The sequence below is a fragment of the Ciconia boyciana genome, chromosome 17 (genome assembly GCF_034638445.1).
Source record: "Ciconia boyciana chromosome 17, ASM3463844v1, whole genome shotgun sequence".
In the NCBI taxonomy this organism is placed as follows: domain Eukaryota; kingdom Metazoa; phylum Chordata; class Aves; order Ciconiiformes; family Ciconiidae; genus Ciconia; species Ciconia boyciana.
The window spans coordinates 12301793-12323430 of NC_132950.1; the positions used below are offsets into that span (position 1 = coordinate 12301793).

At 54.9% G+C, this 21638-nt stretch overlaps 1 protein-coding gene across 1 annotated transcript in view; it reads right to left on the minus strand.

The window, feature by feature from the left end:
- Positions 1–18797, minus strand: part of MNT (MAX network transcriptional repressor) — a 46363-nt gene extending 27566 nt beyond the window's left edge. Inside the window, 3 exon segments of the mRNA XM_072882302.1 lie at positions 800–1126; positions 1128–1374; positions 18607–18797. Coding sequence (XP_072738403.1) covers positions 800–1126; positions 1128–1374; positions 18607–18679 — 647 coding nt within the window. The 5' untranslated portion in view covers positions 18680–18797.
- Between the last annotated feature and the right edge of the window lie 2841 nt (positions 18798–21638).

Genomic DNA, 21638 nt, shown 5'->3' on the forward strand with positions numbered 1-21638 from the left:
GGAAAGACTGAACAGATCCAGGTCATTTATCCTGCAGGAATGAAGAGTGAGGGGCCAAGGGAAACAGGTAAAAGCTTGCTGCAAAGAAGGGAACGGTTTGTTCTCCCAGTCCACAAGAAATAATACCAGACTACGTATTAGGATACTGTGGTCTGGAAACAACCGCCTAAGGAGAAGAGAGTCTCCACCAGCCAAAGTCCTTAAGAAGAAGTTAGACAAACACTAACCTGGAGCAACATCAGAGTCACAAGTCCTGTCCGAGGGTGAGGACAGATTAAACAGCCTTCGGTCCCTTCCAGCGGCAGGAGTTTTGAACAAGCAGGAGGCCCTTAGCACTTACAGCACTAAGAAATTGAAACAGCAGCTAAGGTGATCTCTGTCCTGGGAAATAAAACCTCCCAGACCACATCCCAGTTTTCAAGAAAGTTCCTGCAAGCAGCATTGCTGCACCATTTCCCTGACCAGTATAAGCAGAGATCTTTTGCCAAACATAATACCAGATGCCACCTGAGATCAGACGGGCAGTGCTGGGACTGGCTTCCTAACACAGTCCTGGCTTGGAAAAAAAAAATCCTTGTACAGAATCCTACAGTGTGTAGTCAGGGAGGAAAAATAAAAAACATCAAGCTAAGAAACCCTGCTATCAAAAAAGCAAACAGACAGCCAAACATCCACAGATCTTGGTATTTCTGATCTGACAACTCTTTGCAAAAGCAGTAGCTGCTCCAGGCCGATGCAGCTTTCGGTATCATTTTTGTCTGGTCCCTCTCAGAAGCCTCCGCACACAAGGTGCACTCACCCTCCAGGTCTCTTCTTCTGCTCATTCGGTTTCGTGTCTTCTGCTGGAGCCAGCTTCAGAGCACCGAGCTGCGGGGGTGCTCCCGGGTGCTGCAGGGGCTGGTGAGGCTGGGGCTGGATGGGCTGCTGAACCACATGGTGCTGGGAGATGGCCAGGACCGGCGCCGTGTAATGCTGGAGCTGCTTCGGGCTGCCCGACGGGGGTGTAGCAGCTTTCCCGTCCGGCAGAAGCGGGCCCGGCGGCCTCTGGATGACCGGCGCAACCGACGATGCTTCCTTAGTGACACTGGGAGTGCTTACGAGGGGCTGGTGGCGTTGTACGAGCGGCGGGGACAGGGTGGTCTGGGCTGCTTGCTGGGGGGCTGGTGACAACAGGGATGGGAATGACTGAAATGGGGGCTGCCAGGGGTGGGGGTGGCGGGGGGGCCGGGGCTGGGGGGGAGATGGGCACCAGCAGTTCGCTCCGGGGCTCCTCCGGGGGAACGGCACTGTTCGCCCGTGGCGCGCTGACCTTGCCGGCCTTCTTCTGCTCCTGCTCCCTCTCCAGGCGGAGCTTCTCGTGCTTCTCATTCTCCTCTGAAAGAGAAACACCAACAGTGATTAACGCGCTCCCCTGACCTTCCCCATCCACAGGCCTCTAACCAGGCTGGTGACTAACTGCCTGCGTTTCTGAGAGGGAAATGGAGGCCTTGGGGTAACGCGGCCCGGCCCACTGCACGCCCCGAGCCCGTGGCAGGACCTGCGCCCCTGGAGATCCATCCTGCGTCCCAGCCACGCTGCACCTTCCACTCATGGCCCCTTCACTCCAGCATGGACTATTGAAACATAAGCCACGTGCTGCCCCCACATTCAGCCCTTGAGACCAAGCTGCTGAGGCGACTCCTGGCTCCTCCACCGTTTGCAGCAACCCCGATGTCTCTGGGGATGCCACGATCGCAGCAGCGGATGAAAAGCAAGACACCACCCGACCAACCTCCTTCCCCCCATCCCAGCACCGCATGGAGAGAAACGGCCTGATCCAGTCACTTCCCACTCCCAAGGTCCACACCCACAAATCACAAGGCCCTTCTGCCAAGGGCAAACACTACTGAGCTGAACAAGGTGAACAGAGCTTCGAGAGCTGTGGCAGCACCCGGCCGGGAGCCTGTGCCCGCTCCTTGGGGGGATCCGGTGTAGGTGCAGAGCAGTCCCCGCTTGCCCTTGCGCCAGCCCGCAGGGATGGACTCAGCACCCCGAACGATACGTTATTCTACAGCACCTTCCCAAAGCCCTCCCTGCTTGTGTCCGTATGTAAACACATCCCTGTGCTCTATTGTATAGCAGAAGAAATCAATCCACAACAAAACATTTTCAATTCTTCCTTTTCTGTTTTTAAATTGGCGAAGAGCTACTGAGCATTTTACCAAGCAGCCCACCCTGGCCCTGGGACAGCCCCAGGACAACACCGACGTTTGCTTCCAGGGAGGTAAGGACAAGCCCGGAGACCAGCCCTGACTAACAGCATCCTGGGGAAAAAACGTGCATTTCAGGATCGCCTCCTGAACTAGAGCCAGTGTGCAGGAGACAGGGAAACCTCGTGAGCCCGGTGCCCCCCGCTCCCAGTTCTCCCAGCACTGACCCAGGACACCCAACGGCCGAGAGATGCACAGCAGCCACAGGACTGCAGCTGGTCGTAACCAACCTCCCATGCAGGGCAGGGTAGGCTTCTGAGGTTAAAATACCCTGTATTTTATATTATCAAGTGTAAATCTTAGCTCAATGGACTTCACACTGATACAAACCCATCACGGCACTTCTTTACTGCTGTGGATTTTATTCAAGCTCTTAAACTTAGCTTTGGTGTGTGTACATTCCTATATGTTTTTAGAACACTAGACAAAGTAAATGAAATCTGTGTGGCCTCACTAGCAAAATAAACCTCATTAAATGCGATCCAGGTCTCCGGCTTTAATTGTGTGAACATAGCACAAATGAAATTTATTTACACAAGTCCTGTGGCGCCAGCAGCCCTGGCATCTAGACAGCTCACAGCCTTCATCAAGTATCTCCAGACCCGCTGTCCATGAAGCTCAGCGGATCTCATTCCTGACAGGAGTTGCAACAAAAAATGGTGCACCAACAGCGTGCTTGGAGCTATGACTTCTTCAAAGTAACATACAAATATTTGGAAAATAAACCCTTACTTCATCACGCAAGGGATCAGAGAAATGATCATACAGCCTGGTACCCTGTCTCATATAGTGGCCAATACCAGGTAATTCAGAGGAAGCTCTAAGAAACATCCCGAAAGAGCCTGTCCGCAGGAGAAACTTGGGCTTGACCTAAACACTGAAGACAGAGTGTATGTTTAGGAAATTTGATAGAAAAGCATGTATACTGCAACCTGGAATTACCAGGTTACGCTCAAACCCCCAGTTACCTTCAGGAAGAAGCTATATTAAATACAGGTGGAATAAGGGGAAAAGGGCCCCCCCAGTAAGGCAACCTCACCGGCTGCGGAGCTGCCCGGGCCTCACACACCACCCGCGGGGCCCTGCCGCTGCTTGGGCACTTTCTCACCCAGCTTTTGATTTTGAGGGGTGTAGTGCAAAGGCAAGAGAGAGCAATAAAGGGAATAAAACTTTTATTCCCGATTCTGAAAGACCTTTGGTACATGTGACCACACAGCATCACTGTCCCTGATTCACAGACAACGTGATTTCCTAAAGTTCCCTTCAGCCCAGGATTTCTACAGCATACGCCATATTTCCTCCAACCTTCGTTAAAGCACTTTGGCCCAACTCTGCTCACTGGTTGCCTGAACAACTCTGTCCAGAGCCACACGACAAGATCTGGTGTGGCCTGCAGCAGAGAATCCGAGATCCCCGGGCGGAGGAGGCCAGCGAGGAGTGCCCGAAGGGACGTGCACCATGAGCTTCAGGGAAGGCAGCCCGGCGCCGTACCTGCTGGTGGAGGGGGAAGGAGGGGAACTTCAAACCTTACAAACCTTAGCAGCCCTAGTTCAACACTCAGCTGCAGCAACAGCCCAAACACGCGTGCCTGAGACCAGGAACGAGCTCAAGCACCCAGCTGACAGGGTAAATACTGTCCAGCACCTACATGAGGAGAAAGCAACACCTGGATCAAGCTCCAGCAGCAGGGCTGCATCTCCAGTCTCTGGCCCTGCGGCACTTGGGAAGGCATCACATTAAATTCAGTGACCTGGAAGGATTTCACATCCAAAGAGCACTTTTCCCATGGTTGCCCGAGACTCAAATCCAAAATTTTAATTCAACTCCTTGTAGCACCAAGTAGGAGAGTTTGATGGCTGGGCCCGAAGAGTGGTGGTGAATGGAGTTAACTCCAGATGGCGGCCGGTCACAAGCGGTGTTCCCCAGGGCTCTGTGTTAGGCCCACTCCTGTTTAATATCTGTATCAATGATCTGGACGAGGGGATCGGGTGCACCCTCAGTCAGTTTGCAGATGACACCAAGCTGGGCGGGAGTGTTGATCTGCTTGAGGGCAGGAAGGCTCTGCAGAGGGACCTGGACAGGCTGGATCCATGGGCTGAGGCCAATGGTACAAGGTTCAACCAGGCTCAGTGCCGGGTCCTGCACTTGGGTCACAACAACCCCATGCAATGCTACAGGCTTGGGGAAGAGTGGCTGGAAAGCTGCCTGGCAGAGAAGGACCTGGGGGTATTGGTTGACAGCTTCCTGAAAATGAGCCAGCAGTGAGCCCAGGTGGCCAAGAAAGCCAATGGCATCCTGGCTTGTATCAGCAATAGCGTGGCCAGCAGGACGAGGGCAGTGATCGTGCCCCTGTACTCAGCACTGGTGAGGCCGCACCTCGAATGCTGTGTGCAGTTTGGGGCCCCTCACTCCAAGAGAGACACTGAGGGGCTGGAGCGTGTCCAGAGAAGGGCAACGGAGCTGGGGAAGGGTCTGGAGCACAAGGCTGATGGGGAGCGGCTGAGGGAACTGGGGTTGTTTAGCCTGGAGAAAAGGAGGCTGAGGGGAGACCTCATCACTCTCTACAACTCCCTGAAAGGAGGGTGTAGAGAGGTGGGGGTCAGTCTCTTCTCCCAGGTGACAAGCCATAGGATGAGAGGAAATGGCCTCAAGTTGCGCCAGGGGAGGTTTAGACTGGGTATTAAGAAAAATTCCTTCACCGAAAGGGTTATCAAGCACTGGAACAGGCTGCCCAGGGAAGTGGTGGAGTCACCGTCCCTGGAGGTATTTAAAAGCCATGGAGATGTGGTGCTTAGGGACATGGTTTGCCAAGTGGTGGACCTGGCAGTGCTGGGTTAACGGTTGGACTTGATGTTCTTAAAGGTCTTTTCCAACCTAAACGATTCTATGATTCTATGAGGGTAAGAGAGCTCAAGATCTGACTGACTCCAAAATGCGAGGTTATTTAATCAGAAGCTCAGAGTCTGAATGCAGTATTTCTCTGTATTTTCTCAAAATATTTCAGGGTAATTATCAACATTTCCTTAAAGGAAGAAGTAAAGCAGGGCAGGGTGGCAAAAACCCCAGCAGGAATCCCCTGATGTAAACAACATAAATCTTAGCTACCGATGATTTCAGACTGCTTCAATTGAACAACATTAATAAGTAATAAATAAAAGCCCTTTGTCTGCAATTCTTTTGCTCCACTTTGCTGCTTGGTTTGCAGCCAGAGCCAACGCGATGGCCCTGGCACAGGACGCATGAGGAAATTCAGCCCCGGTGACCTGCTGACTAATCGTGTTTTCTATGCGCGTGTTTGGCCACGCAGCCAGTGCCGGGGCAGCGCAGGTAGCTGGCCTCTGCAAGAGGGAGAGCCTCCCGGACGCCGACCCGGCGCCAGCCCCTGCCGGGCACGTGCCGGGCGAGAGACCGCACAACTCCCACCCAGACGTAAAACTGCACCGTGCCGGACAGGAGGGCAGCAGCAAAGAAGTCAGTTAATGGAAGCCCCTGGCACTGCTCGAGCTCCGATGAGGCCAGCAGCACCTGCCCGTCTTGAATTCGCTCCTGCGCTGGCTTCTGGAGCTAATGTCGCGATAGCGGAGGCTCTAGAAAGGAGACCTGCAGCTGAGGTCTGCGCTGATGGCAATGCTTTCCAGTGCATGAGCAGGAGGCGGCAGTGAAATTCCTACAAGTAATTTTCATTCATCGAGGAAGCCGAGAGAACAGGAAAGTAAGGTTACAAGCATGCATTACTGATCAGAAATATTTATGTAAATGTCTCTGCAAAGCAGGTGCAGCCCTCAGGCTGCTGACAGGCTGCCAACAAGGCCTTTGGTGTTGCAAATCTTGAGCTCCCTTGAGCTAAAGAGTTTATTTCAAGGATTTTTTAGCCAAAATCTGACACCAGTGAGCCACTGTCCTGGGCCTGACTCGTTCATAGGCAAAAAGGAACCACGCTATCAACCCCTCCTGCCACTGACAAGACCGACGGGTCTCTAAGCCATCTCTTCCTGACACCCACACCCCTTCAGGACAGAAACACTTCCACCCAGCTATGAAGACCTCTGTCTCCTGCTCACTTTGTACTCACACCTTGCAAACTCAAGACATGCTTTAAAAAAGCCCCCGAGGGCTCTTTGTTTTTCCATATGAAATAAGTTCACCCACTTTCCTTCACAGATACAGATAAAAACAATGAACGGTAACTAGCGCGCCGCGTGCTCGGACACACGCGTGGCTCATTCTTCCACCTGCAGTGCCCTCGGTACAGGAGCTTCTGCAAGCCCAGTATGGAAAAAGCACGCAAGGCTTAGGGCATTTTCTTGGGCTCGGAGGGACAGCTGAACCAGAAGGTGCACACCAAAATTATGTGTAATTTCCACTCATTCTTGACACTGTCATCAAAGGGACTGAGGACTGAACGAACCAAGGGAGCGAACCAGCCCTGTGAACCCTCAGGGGGTCGGAACCACAACTGAGGCATGAGGGGACAAGGAACCTCACCCGGCCCACACCACAGCGCCTGCCAGAAGGCCCACGTCACAAGAGCGAGGGACCTCAGCTTCCCGGCCAAGCCACCGAGGCGGTACGCCGTAAAGAAGAACGACAGCAACGCCAACAGCAACAGGACGGAGCAGCAAATCTTGTCACCGGAGGACACAGAAAGAGGGTCAGCATTCCTGACCAGTGGACTGGTGCTATTTTAGGGCCCTGATGGTCCAGGAATACACAGTGCCAGGCACTCTTAACTTTGTTATCTAATAATCTGCTGGATTTAAATTTATCTCCTCCCTTTTGCCTGCCCTGGAAACGCCACCCATCTGTAACGGCAAGCGCTGCCAGCAAAGGGAGCAGCCGTGCAGGCAGAACTGCGCGTGCCTTCTGGGCCGGCAGCGTGGCCCAGCAGTGGCCAGGGCACGTCACGGAGCCTCCCGCCTACGTCGTGCTGCAAAAGCACTGCATGAACATGCCTTTACGGTATTTTAATGCCCTTTTTAACGCTCCTATTTTGTACTAGGGACACTATCAGTACTCAGAATTTATCAATGGCATGTGCCTTTGCATAATCAAGCATCTTACCTCTACATATGCTTAAAGGTCCCTGCCCCATGCAGAGAGAGAACACTACTTAACTTCATGAACAGTTAGGCAATGGCAGATCTGTGGTGTAATTTTCTGAATAGTTTGAAGTGTTTCTCTGAATCATTCAATGCTTCTGGGAGCTTATACTGCACACCATGAACCATTAGAGACCCGGAGAAGAGTGCCCTGGATTTCACTCACACCGGTCCTACCGCAGCGTCACCCACAGGAGTCACTCCTGGTTCATACCAGGACAGTGCTGGGGACAGAAAGAGTCTCCAGATTTTTTCCACTCCCGAGGCTGGCCCAGCCGCACTTGGGGAGGGGGACCGCCCCGCTGAGAGGAAGGGCAGGCTGGGGCCTGGAGGTTGGTTTCTGTTTCTGCAGGTCCCAGACTCTGCAGGGGAGAACCAGGAAAGGGAAGATAAGAACCGAGTCAGCAGTACTGGAGACCAGTAATGCTCAGCCTGAGCCAGGCTAACTCTGAGTCATAACTAAGGCTGCTGGCACAAGAGGCTACGCCAGCAACAGCCGCTGGCGCTTCCAAGTGCCTAGAGACGAGCTGGAGGACTGAGACCGCTTTAAAATTGTGACCCCTTTCTCTGAGCCCCTCTGAATTTTGGTTGACAACAGCACAACGCAAGCCCGACTTCTCTCTCCCACCTTTCCCAAAACCACTGTTTAGTGTCCATCCCTTCACCCCGCTGCTTCTCCGCCAGTAATGTGGCAGCCCTGAGATGCAGCACTTCTCCTCGAGACCCCCCGGGCTCCCGGCTGTGCCCGCGACTGGAGCAGGCCCTCACCGGTGAGACCATGGGAAAGAGCCGGCTGCAAGGCACCCGACGACTCTTCAACGAGACCGCTCACGTGCTGCCGCTCATCTAGGTGCTGCGTTCAGATCTCAGCCTGCTACCGAGATGTCCCATTTTCCTTCCTATGAACACAGACTGGGCCACAAACCTTGTATTCATAAAGAAAGACTAAACCGCATTTTAAAACCGTGCTGTTCACGAAGGATACTGAAATGCTTCATGATTAGAAATCAGAAACTCGTGATACACTCCAGAGGAGTGAGAGCTAAGCCAGCCCTCCTGGGATTTCAATGTCAGGGTTTTAAAGACCCCAGCTCCCACCTGATACTCCCTCTCCTGAGCTATCCTCACTGCACTGGCACACCGCACACTCTTCATACCTTATCTGCAGACGACGGCACCGTTCGCTATTAATGACAAAAATACTTGAATCTCCATTTTCTCAGCCACAGGATGATGACACATTTATGTCATATCTGTAAAAGCAAAGAAAAATCAGACTTCACATAAACTATCCCTCCTTAGCACCAACCAATACAGACCATCAGTGGTCTCAGCATGACGGGCTTATCTGTAACTCTTAGAAATCAAAGTGACCTCAGTATCCAAACCTGAAATAAATTAGAGAAATGACAAGATGAGCCTCTTGCCTGATAAAATCTGGGGTGCAGATACGCTTTATTTCTATTTTATGGAGACAGATGGCTTACAAGGAAGTGAGTATTTCCCTTCAACAAAACCACTGCTGCTCCTGGAACGCAGAAAGGAAGGTTGGAAAGACCCTCAAGAAATCTTGTAGTTCATCTCCCAAGCCCCAAAGAATCAAGCATAACTAAATAATACCTGGCAGATGTTTCTCAAAGCAACAGCTTCTCAAATCTCTATGGATAATTTACATTGTGCTTTAATTTGCTATTCCAGTGCTTAACTGAAACACTGAATCAGCTCCAGATAGTCATTTTAGCTGCATTTTAGTTACAACTAACTCTTAGTGGGCAGAAGAAAGCAATAAAGGGCCAGGATTTAGCAGTACTACAAAGGAAAAGAAAACAGATCAAAGACTGCTAAAAAAATAAAACCATCGTGGACAGCCCTATGTATACACAGACCACGCTGCGCCTTCAAGCCGTAAAGCTGCCGAGCGTGCCGCGCTGTCTCTGCTGCAGCACCGAAGCTTGGCAGGCTGGGCCGATGCAAAACCCTTGTTGCACCTTTCTGCTGAGTTCAGGATAAAGTGCAGAAAAGCGCTGGCTCTGACAGGCGGTGTGGGCACCAACAGCACACGGCTGACTACTGACGGGCTCCATCGTCTGAGGAGCTTCACCGGGGCAGACAACCAGCAGAGCTGTCTCTATACGAGATGCTGTCTCAATGCTTTTCCACTAGGCATTGGCATTTTTAAGAAATAAGGAGACAAAGTAATGTGTTCTGATAAACAGTTATTTGCAAGTTGAACAGCTTCTGCGTCGCAGTTCAGAGCAAAAAGCGGCACTGACGACAGCAGGATCCAACCCCACCTGCTCCAACGCACACGAGGAAACCGCTCTGTCCCCTTCTGGCCCTGGGACAGCGTGACACACAGGAGTCTGCAGAAACACAGCGAGCAATGATGCGCTTTAAATGTACTGGTCAGAAAAGAATGGTAAACATGAGCTGACTTAATAAACCACTTTATAAACAAAGTATATACTCATAAAACAAAACAAAAAGCCCAGACACTTGGTTTGCCCACAGAAGAGACTCCGAGACCCCACTTCATCCACCGCTCGCAAGCAGGTCTCAGACCCTCGGGACGCAAGCGGTCTGCAAACCTCTTTCAGTCAGACAACACGCTGCTTGTATTTTACACACGCTAGAAACTGAGGCAAAGGCAGGTTAAATGACTTCATATCACACACTGAGTCATGGCAAAACCGGATCTGTCGGTTAATTACCAGCCTGTTAGGTAAGCGTATTTGCTCGACACCAGTTCACATAATGTTCCTCGATCCCTGTGACGAGAACAGCCCACTGCTGCACCTTCATCCCAGGGCTTTGCCGGGGTTGTTTTCCCAGGCTGCTCACACTAGTCAGCACTCTTCTTGAGGAAATGAAGGGAAATGTGCAGATTACCCTTCAGAATCCTATCTCCATACTTGAAAAAGAAAAGGAGATAAGAATCCAAGGGTATCTGCCCATCAAAGCACACTACACGTGCACAGGAGTCGGAAGCTTTCCTCCATCACCTGAATTGGCTGCACCAGGGCAGTTATCCCTGCCACCTCTGAATCCACACAGACATTGCTCTCAGACATAGAGCAAGGCTCTCCCCAAAGTTAACGTCTAGCTCACGGAGTCAGCGTGCCGGTACCCCGAGAGGAAGAGCAGGTTCTCGGAGCAGGCCACCTCCTCCTCCAGCACCCGTTACAGCACCACTGCATTCTGCCCACTTCACAACGAAAACCTTGACCCTACGGCATCCTCTGCCAATGGTCCAGGCACACACTAGAAGTGCGTTCCTCATCAAAAATACTTGGTATGGTCTTTGTTCGCTCAGCTTCCTGCAAATTGACAAGAGCTCAATCTGCATCACGCCTAAAACTACGGCATGTCCTCGCTAGCAAGATCCTGCCATTTGGCCATTGCAATTTTAATCAGAGAGAACAAAGCTAATCAAAACCAGAGTGACAGACTTGTTTGAATGCTTCAAGCTGTCAGCTGGTAGCAGGAGATTTTCCAGAGGGAGATACCTGCTCTGCCTGCCTGCCTGACGGCACCCAGATAAGCAACTGATCTACGTGAGGCGCTGCCGAGTCCTCTCAAACCTTCTCTTGTGGTGATGTGACCGCACTGATGCGAGGGGTCGACTGAACCAGGGAGTATTTTGTGCTGCAGTGGGAAAACCTGGTGTATTTTGAGCTGCACAATTACTCAGAGGTTGGACCGGAGACTTCACGAGCAAGGATGCACTTAACAAGCTAAATTGGTATATGAAGGAAACAGAGTCAAGAATGCAACCAAAAGTTCATACAGTGGACATCGAATTCAGATGGTCTTGTTCATACCAGGTGATTTTGGAAAGGTGGGAGAGCGCGCTACAGAGGGAAAATGAGTTTGATCTCTTTCCCAGCATGTCTCACTAGCTCAGGCTCACCAGCCTAAGCAGAACCAGCTCCCATGTACCTTGCTGAGGTCACTCCAGACAGGCTCTCTCTGTCCCTTCCCTCTTCTACATACAGAAATACAAACACACTGTCCAGGGACACTGGGAATCCCAGCACCAGCGACAGCACTTAGGTACAGCTCCTGGGAGCACTATCTGCGTTATGCACCAGGCATAAGACATAACACACGGCACATCCATCACCTTCTGCAGGGTTATCACCACCCCCTAGGCTCTCATGAGCTATCACCAGATATACATCACGCTTCTTACGTGGAACCGAGTCAGAAACATAGAGGAAACAACTTTATCAGATGCTGCTATGAAAAAGATCAGAGGCCGAAGGAAGGACAGGGAAAGCCCAAGGGAATCTCTAACTAGCAAGCAGACTGAATCGTACCATCTGCAATAAGACAGCCCTGATTTCAGTAAAAAACACTCCTTATTCATCCCTATCCCATCCTTGACAATGCAACGCAGGTGGCTTCCAGTCAGGAGATGTTGTGATGCCCAGCGAGTCTGGGGCTTTCTATACTCCAACCTCCACATCCAGCTAGACAGGAGACAGGGAACCAGAAAGCTCAACTTTACTTCTTGTCTTATGAAGGCACAGCTTTAGGTAAGGCACTTCACATCCCTGCACCTCAGCTCTTCCACCTCTGACCTTTCAGAAGTGCTGCAAAATTCAGCTAAGGACTATAAAATGCTTTGATGTCCCTTGGTGAAGCATAAAATTTATCAGCCAGTGGAAGGGAGTTTTGCTTTTTTATTTTGGCAAGGAAGACCTGCAAACTCTATATGCTGTATTTTGTATTTGCATTATCATTTCCTTTCTAAGCATACCCGTATGACTGTATGTGTAGAGAAGACAGGAGGGGATGAAGATGGGAAACGAAGGACAACTTATGTGCAGTTTTACTTCTGCCCTCAGACTGCAGCTGCACGTGTGGCTCTGCCCTGAACTGGAGCCTCCAGGCCAGCGTGCAGGGCGGGCAGCCAGCGCGCTCCTCAGCGCTACGTATCTCAAATACCTGAAAAGCAACAAGTTAAAAACAAAGAAACCCTTTCACATCTTGACTATGATTACACTGTGGGACTCACTGCCACAAGATACACTGAGAGGATGAGAGCTCTCTTCAATTTAAAAAGGAAAAAAAAAAAGTTTTGATGTTTACATAGCTTTGTCAGGTTTCGGGAAGTTCAGCATTTTATAGACAAAATTCAACCGACACGCCCCGCAGTACAGAAAAAGGCATCAGCGCGGTTATGGAAAGCAGATTTCCAACTTCCAGCCCTGCTGCTGACCTATGATGCTGCTTTGCAAAATGATGAGATAAAAAAGTGACTTTAATGCATCAGGAGAGATGAATTGTGCAGACAAGATCAGACTTGGCAGGGGTCCTCTGCTGCAGCCAGCATGACTCCCTCATCCTCCATCACCAGGCCTGATTGCCTATACCGGGTTTGCACTCATCATAAAGGAAAAAAAGGGAAAAAAATAAAGGAAAAGGTGAGCACAACAGCTACTCTAACACTTGAGTAACAAGGTAGGTTAGGATTACATGAGGCAGTTATTTTCCAGAAGCCAGCCTGCTGTTGGTTTATTCTGTGGTTTCGGCAGGCCTATGCAGACTCCAGAAAGTAAAGCTCGTGTTCATGTCTAGCAGAGCTATTTCCATGTGCCCCTGTGGCACCGGTGTCCTCCGGGGCTGCAGCGTAGCTCTCGTGTACCTGGAAGCCTTTGAAAACAAGATAAACACCGCACTATTTGTCAGGAGACAGTTAACTTGTCCTGAAAGAAATCCAGGTGGATGTGCTGCCTGCAGCACACCAGCGATGACTGAGGACACGGCCACATGCACCCAGAGATGCTCAGGACCCGCGTGCATCCTGAGCTGGCCAGACACAAGCCAGCTCTGGCCTAAAAGCCCTGTGGGCTTTCTGGAGATGTGTCTCGACATCAGACTGATGAGACCTGTTGAGAGACACCAGAGGAGGACCACACCGAGCACAGCACCGAGCTGCTGCCGAAACACGGACGCTGGGCATGAGCTGGTCCTCTTCCTCACCCACCATCAGCACTAGGTGGGTGGCACTACAGCCAAAGGAAATCTTTCTGGTCACCACACATCTTGTTATCAGTCCCATGCAATTCAGATGTGTGCCCAAATGGCAGTTAGATGAGACGGGAAAGGCCAGGACTATGCTTACTGTTCAGTCATCACCCTTGCTGGCAACGTTCGAAAAACCGAAGGGCTATAAACATAATGAGCAGCATCAAGCAAAGCAGAAAGCGCAAGCTGAGCAGGTCGTAGACAAGTATCTATGGGAAAAACCCTAAGAAAACAAATATTAGTAACTTGCAATTATAAATAAATTTGTTTTCTTAGATCATGGAACATTCTTGGATTAACCTAAATTCAAAGAAATCAGCCACCCTCTAATTCAAGTCAAATGTCTCTGGAGTTTGCAAACAGCAGACAGAAAAAGGATCTCAATTTGCGGGTTTATGCATGTGTAAACATATGCATTTACGTGCACATGAGCCACTTGTTTACAGAAAAAAGGGCTATCAGCAGCAACGTTATGAAGCATGAAAGTGCAGATGTGGACGAGATGAGCGCTTCACAATCCTGACTCCCAAAACAATCAGAAACGTGAAGTATGTGGCCAGCATGGTGCACATCCAGGGTGTGTCTGTTATTGTTTGCATTCCCATGGCGTTAATATTATAATAAGAAATGTGTAACATCATCTACCCCCCTCGTCTCCCCCAAATCTGTTCATTTTTTCCCCATAAATTAATGAGATCCAAACAAAATTATCACTAGTATCATCATTGACCTAACATTTGTCATTGTGTAGGAGAACAGGTCTGCTAAGCGTATGAACAGGAGTACAGATGACGAGCCAAACCACTGAAGTTTCATTTTCATTACATCTCTCTGCATATCTACATAAATCCATCACACTCATTTGTAAGAAACTATTTCCGAGTCATCCAAGCCCAGCACAAAGCCAAGCATACTCACAGGAGCAAACTGGGACGTGCCACGAGCACACAAGCAAAAGAGCCTCCAAACCCCAGTATTTTAAGTCAGTAAAGAGCAGAAATGTTTATGTTGTGGAAGTGTCATCAAGAGTGAGGCTTCTGTAGATGTAAAAATCATTAGCTGTATCTGGGTAGTTGTTTAATTGATAAGCATACAACTCCCTCTAACTTAGTCTGTTACTTGCATTTCATTTGCTCCCAGTTTGCTTGGGAGATAACAACCAACCACTTGTGCTGCGTCCTTCAAATTCCAGCAAGCGTGTTAGCAAAGTCTGAACTCAGCTTTAACAATGAACGGCACAGCCCAAGCATCCCCACAGCACTGAAGTCTTTTTCGCCCCCGAGGTCTCAATCACGCCTGTACTACACTCTATCAAGCTGTTACTCGTACGGGTGCATCTCAAGCCGACGTATTTAGACTCTGCTTTTTTCAGCAATTTGAAGTGCTGTTGTCTGAAATATTAATACATATAATATGTAATATTCAACAGGCTTTTGGGTAAACATCTTGTAAACACAGTTTGAACCATATTGTAGGCAGTGCCTGATTACCGAGGAACACGAGAAGTGACACTGCTGTGGACAGGCTGACGGCAGGGCAGGCTCCACAGTAAAAGCCGCCTGGGTTTCCCTGCGGTGGGTCGGAGCGGCCCGTGGCAGGGTTTCACCCAGCCACACAGGCAAACCCAAACGGTGTCGCAACAACTCCCCAAAGCAATAAACGGCCTCAGAGAGCTGAAGGCACAGACCAAGACTTGCTCTGGTTATAAATTAAGAAAAGCAAACCCTACGTGGTTTAATTTTCCACTGGTGGAAGAGGCTGAAGGAGCAGGAAAAGCCACGTGCACACCCGCCAGAAAACGAAACGGACCAGAGCAAAGGCACGGGACTGGCGTTACGGCCAGGGAAAAGGGACGTTCTGCAGCACTCGCGTCAGGTTTGAAAGCGCTTGGACGCCACGTGTGTGCTCACAGGAACCAGCACCTCGATGAATGCAGCAGGACCTGACTCCAAAGTCGAGGGCTGCTCTATTTGCAGACCTGCAAAACGCAGCATGCACTGCACGAGGCAGCGTGTGGGTGGCCAGGGACATCACCACCCTGCTGCGCCGCTGGCCTTCTCCTGGCACTTCAGGGGTCCCCGGTGCCACACGTAGCACCGTGCACTACGTGGAAGGAGAGGGTAGGTGTTGGGGTAGGTGTTGGGATAGGTGCTGGGGTAGGTGTCGATCTCGCAGCGTTGCAGACACCACTTTCCTCCTTGAAGGACGTGATTTCATTTCAGGTTAGTCCACGGAGCTCTCCCAGCAGCTGTACCCTGCACTACTCCCCAAAGCTTGAGATTATTCAAGCTGCACCCCAGAAACTATCAACCACAAAAAGAAGTACAAAACAGTGACAAAAGCTGCTGACCTGACCTCCCGGCAAGTCCAAGAAGAACATGAAGATCCAACTGCTGTCTGCTTTCAGGGAATCCTCCTGCATCTCCTCTTTTCAGAAAGCTCTCCTTCTCGGTTACGAACCGCACACAGAGGCGGTCCTCCACCACCTCTGGCCAGCTGGGAAGCGGCCACGGCGCTCTCCATGCAGGCAGAACGAGCAGCTATGCCTCACACACTGCGTTTTCATGTGCAAGCGCTGCTCCACGTCTCCAGGAATCCCCACAAAGGGGACCAGCCGTACCTTAACCCTCTTCCCTCCCAAAGCCATTCTGCTCTCCTTTCTCCAAAACCTTTCTGGTTTTTCCTTCTATCAGTTTTCTTCCTCATAAAGACAGGATGGTGAATGTCTGGCTGAACGGAAGACTTTTTCCTCCTCTACTCCCAGGTTTGAAGAAGCAACAGTCTAAGTATTTACGGTATTTTACCGTCTGGTTGGTAGCAGAGCCTGGGCACCAGCTGGGCAGACCCACAAGGAATGACGACAGACCATGCTCCCCACTGCGTTAGCAGGGACTCCCGAGCAGGCTCCCGTCCTGCTCTCCCGCCCGAGGCCGAGCACTCTGCAGCACCGCTGTCAGCTTTCGACCCAGCAGCCTTAAATCAGTTCTATTTTAGATTTTCTAATGCTGTTCCCAAATTGGATTGATTTTAAGGCCAGACTGGACCCTCAGAGTTATGCCGTGTAACTGTGGGTGTACTGCAGACTGTAAAGCTTCTCTGAACACACATCTGAAGGGGGAGGAGAGGAAGAAGGCAAGGGAAGGAAGCCAATCTGGAGCGCTTTGTTGTTGCCCAAGCAGTCTTTCCCAGCTATTTCTCTGCTTGTGCTCTCCCCTGACATCTTCCTGTTACCCAAAGTTCAAGCGACGGGCTCCTCCCTCTCATGCCACACATCTCCCTGGCGCTCACGACTTCCCTGAAGCAGCCACGTTTGCACTGACGCTGCTGCTCCACCAGCCAGTTCAGCCCTGACATGTCTGTTGCAGCAGAAACGGTAACTGTGCGTAGCACAGCGGGACGCACAGCACCGGCCACAACCGAGGAAATGCTGCGCTGGGTGCTGCGCAACCCGGCCAGGCAGGTCCCACCTGGAGCGGGCTTTGGTATAAGAACAGCATCTCCACACACCCTCGCACGCTGCTCCTTGTAACTAGAAAGCCCGCCCAATTTCTTTTTTTTTTTTTTTTGGTGCATTGCATTGCCCACGCCCCACTTTGAAATAATTCCTGCCTTCCGAGGTTACCCGACGCGACACAGCGAGGTCACTGCCGCCCCTCCTGCCTTGCGGTCGACACTTCTTCCCACCTAGCCCAGACCCTCACTTGTTGCATCAGTCTACAAAACATTCTCATAACGTGGGGCAGCTGGATAATGACCAAAATCTTTTCCAGCAGCAGCAGATGTAACAAACAGCCCTGCTCAGCACCAGTTCTCCAATGTTTAACCTCTGCTATACCCAGGGCACGTTCACCATCCGCGAACCACCGAGCTGCGAATGCGAACAGCCGCTGAGCGCGCCTGACGAGAAAGGCGACGAAATTGTCACAGGCTTAAAACAGGCGCACGGCGCTGTCACCCGCCCTGCTCGGGGCTGCGGGGACAGCTCCCGCCTCGGCCGGGGCTAGAACAGAGGGCCACGGGGCGCCAGTGCCAGGCTAGGAACAGAGGACCGCCGCACCCCGAAATCCACGGGGCGGTGGCCTACCCGGGGCCTCTGGCCCCTGCCCGCCCCCGAGCTGCCTCCCTCCACCGCAGCTCCCCTCTCCCCGTGACTCATCACTGACACAATGGCTGTGCAGCGCCAGCCCCGCTCTGACACAAAGCGCCGCTCCCTCCCGCCCTGCCGCAGGTGCACGCTCCTGTCGCTGAGCTAATGCCGCACCGCGGCCCAGCGCCGCTCGCGGCGCGGCGACGGGGGGAACGGAGCGGAGCAGAGCGGAGCGAGCCGGCAGCGCCGGCTGCGGGGACCGTCCTGCGGCAGCCGCTCGCAGGCGCCGTCACCGCCGAGCCACGGCGCTGCTCGACGGCCGCCGGCCCCCGGGGGAGCCGGAGCCCCGGGCAGCGGGGGCGGCGGGCGCCCGCGGCGGCAAGGCGCCCGGGAGCGGCGGGGAGAGGGGCGGGGCAGGCGGCGCTACCGCCGCCGGGGCAGCCGCCGCGGGGCTTCCCCAGCCCGCCCCCGCTGCCCCCCCCCCCCCTCCCCCGCCCCAGGCGGGCGGCGACCCCGCAGCCCCGCGCCGGGCCCACCCCGCGGAGCGAGCGAGGCCAGGCCGGGGCCGGGCGGGCCGGGGCTCCCCGCCGGGGGAGGCGGCGGCCGCCGGCGGGGCGGGGCGGGGCCCCCCGCCGGGGCGGGCGCCGCTCCCCGCGCGCGGGCGGGGCGGGGCCGCGCGCACGTGGTGGCGGGCGGCGCCTGGCGCGTCACGCGGCGCGACCCCGCCCCGCCCCGCCCGCGGCGCGGGGACACGCAGCGCGCGACGGCGGCGCGCCCGCGGGAGGGGCGGGGCGGCCGGCGCCCCCCCGGCGCGGCCCGGGGAACCGGGGCCCGGGGCGCTGGGGGCCGCCCCGCCCGCAGGGAGCCCCGCCGGGGCGGCGCCGCGCTCCCCCTCCGCCCCCCCGCGCCCTGTCACTTCCCCGCGCGGCGGCAGCCGCCCGCCGCGGGCTGCCGCGGCCGCCGCCCCCGGCCGGGCCCCGGCGGCGGGGGCTCGCACCCGCAGCGCCGCGCCCCCGCCCGCGCCCCCGAGGTGCCGGCGCGGCCGGCCCGGCGCCGCCCGCGCCCCCGTCCCCGCGCCGCCTCGGCCGGCCGCGGGCTGTCAGGCGGCGGCCCCGGCGCGGCGCGGCCGGCCCCTTACCACGTGCGGTCTGCTGCTGCTGCGCCTGCCACTCCAGGAACCGCGCCGCCTCCAGCAGCGTCTCGATGCTCATGGCGCGGGCCCCGGCCGCCGCCGCCGCCGCCTCCCCGGTCGCGCGGGCCCGGCCGCAGGCGCCGCGCCGCCCCGCGGCTCGCCCCGACGGCAGCAGCGCTGGCGACAAGATGGCGGGCGGCAACAGAAACACAACAGGCGGGCGCTGGCGCGGCCCCGCTACTACGCGGCGGGCGGCGGCAAGACGCGGCGCGGAGCGCGGGGCGCCGCCCGGACGGGACGGGGCGGGACGGGACGCGGCAGCCGGCCCGGCCCGCCGTGACGCGGGGGCAGCCCGACGGCCCCGCCGGCCGCGCGCGGCGGCCGCGAACGCCGGCTCGCCCCGGGGCGGGCGCCGGGCGCGGGAGGGCGCCGGGCGCGGTGGGGGCCGGGCCGGGCCGGCGGCGCAGCGCTCCGGCCGCCGGGTTTTCCGGGCGACCCTCCCCCCGCAGTGCGCTCGCGTCCCATTACACTATGTCACCGCGGCGCGGGCCAATGGGCGCGGAGGACAACAAGGCATGGAGCACCTCCACATGGGCGCCCCGCGCCGCCGCCGCGCGCCTTAAAGGACCCGCGCCGCGCCCCTCCCGCCGCCGCCGCCCCGCGGGTCGCGGACCTGCCGCACGCGCGGCGCTCCCGGGCCAGGCGGCGGGCCCTGCCCGCGGCCCGCCGGCCGCCGCAGCCCCCCGCCGGCCGCACCCGGCCCCACCCAGCCCCCGGCCAGCGGGCCGACGCCCCGGGGCCCGGCCCGGCCCGGCCCGGCCCGGCGCCGGCCGGGAGCAGCGGCTCGCCGAAATCCGTTTTTCTCAGTGAGTTTCCGCAGGGCGCGCTGCGGGGACCGGAGCGGGGCCCGTAGCCCGGCACGGCCCGGCCCGGCCGAGGCACCGGCGCCGCCGCCGCCGCCCCGCAGCCGCCTGCTCCGGCCGCGCCGGGGAGCGGAGGGCGGGAGCGGCGTCACGCAAGGCTCGGGACCGCGCGGCGCGGCGGGCGCTCCGGTGTCGGTGCGAGCGCGCCTGTGCCGGGCGCCCGCGGAGAGCACACGTGCGCGCCCACGCGCGGCAGAGGCGCGGGCGGCGTGTCTGCCCCGCGTCCCCTGCCTCCGGCGGGGGGATTTCCCCGGACGCCCGCCAGCCAAGGAAATAATTCAGGTTTTTTAAGCGGTCCGCACACCCTGGGCGGACTCGGCGAGCCGGCGCGCAGCCCGGGGTACCGCCGCGGCCCTAAGTCCGAGCGTGCCTCCCCGGCGGGCTGGGAGCCGGGCACCACGTTCCTCGCAGCGGGTCGCTTCCCGGGGTCTGGCCTCCGCGCTGCCTTAGCAGAGCCCGGGCGGAGCCGCTCGGGGTCACGGCGCCGTGGGTGCGCGTGACTCGGGGCCCCGCTGTGCGTGGCCCCTGCCCCGCGCCTGGTGGCGTGGCCGCGCGGAGAGGACGAGCCGAGCGCTTCCCACCGAGCGAGAGCGAAGGAGGAGGGAGCCTCTTGAGAAGCGTCTGCAGAAAGTCGGGCCCCGTAGCGCCTGCTCCGTTGGAAACAGCTCGCAGCGGAGCCGACCGTGCTGCCGACAGTTACCGTTAGCGAACGTTTTCCTCTGTCGGGCCCTTTTTTCAGTAGCTTGCAAAACTAAATTAAACTTTAATTATCCACGCTGAAGTTTTCTGTGCTGAGTATCTGCCTCCGATTAACTTACTTTGGGGGCTGGGAGAAGATGCTGAAGTGGAGTAAAAAGAAACTGATGAGAAAAAGTAATGCTTCTCATGGGAGGAAAGGGATTGGGAAAAAAAAAGATTTTCATCTGAGAACTTTCATTCTATTTAAAAAAATTCAGGAATTCACAGACCAAAAACTACGCTGAGGAACGGCCACTGAAGGTGGCAAAACCAAGCTCTCGTGAGCTGGGCCATGCTGGCTTGTGGAGCTCGGGACGGGCTTCTGGAGGGGCACGCGTTCCCCACCGCCTGCACCAGCCGGTCAGGACGTTGTCTCGTCCTCCTCGCTCAGCCTGTGGCTGATGGCCTCACTTGCTGCACGCTCGTCAGATCCTTCTCTGCAGGTGGAAGGAGTCATTTCCTCCTGGGCTTTGCCATGAACCCGTCTCTGGGTTATCGGAATACCTCACGACGTTAATGAGTGTGTCGTCATCACTCACGAGTGGAAGATGTAGATAACGACCGTCTGTGGAAGCCTGGCTGAAGTAACTCGCCTGGTACCATCAGGCAGCTGTAGCTAACGCAGGGATGTGCCGCATTTTTCAAGGGACTTCTCAGCTGCTTTTCAATCATCTGTCCTCTTTCTGCAAACGGCCTCAACCCGCTCCTCACAGCTTCTGCAATAGATGGAAGAGCTTTAACCACATGATGCCCTTCATCACCCAGCCCTGATTCTTTAGAGCGGACGTCCAGGCTGTGTACTGAACTCAGCAGGAGGCCTGTATAAAAATAGTATGATTACTACTATAAGTCAGTCATACAACGCATATATCCTTAAGGAGCTCAAGAAAAGCTACTCCAGGGCAAACTTAATCTGACATTTCCTAAGTCCTTCCCTTTGTAAGCTGGACCTATTTAGATATATTTTGCACGTGTTGTATATGTTTGTGTATGTTCCTTCAAAAAATCGGGTTTGTCTGATCATAGCAGAGGAGCCAAGGACGGAACAGCACCTTGCACACCAAAGCTGAAGAACACCAGCAGAGCTTTGGGTAGGACAGCCTGCAACTCGTGCTCTTTTTGCTGTGCGGATTACAGGACGATCAGGCTTCAGATGTTAGACTGGTCCGTGTGGTGCTTCAAAGAGCAGGGCATTCTGACAAGAAGATAACAAAAAGGTGACTTTGTCTGTCTGAGAGGAATGAGGATGAAATCCACAGCCGGGACAAACGCTGGTTGCAGTCTAAGTTGATGGTGTGGGCGGCAGTTTTGTAGACCAGGTCTACGTGTGTAAGTGCAGTAGACCACAGATTCTTTCTCCAACCACCTCTCTCTTGT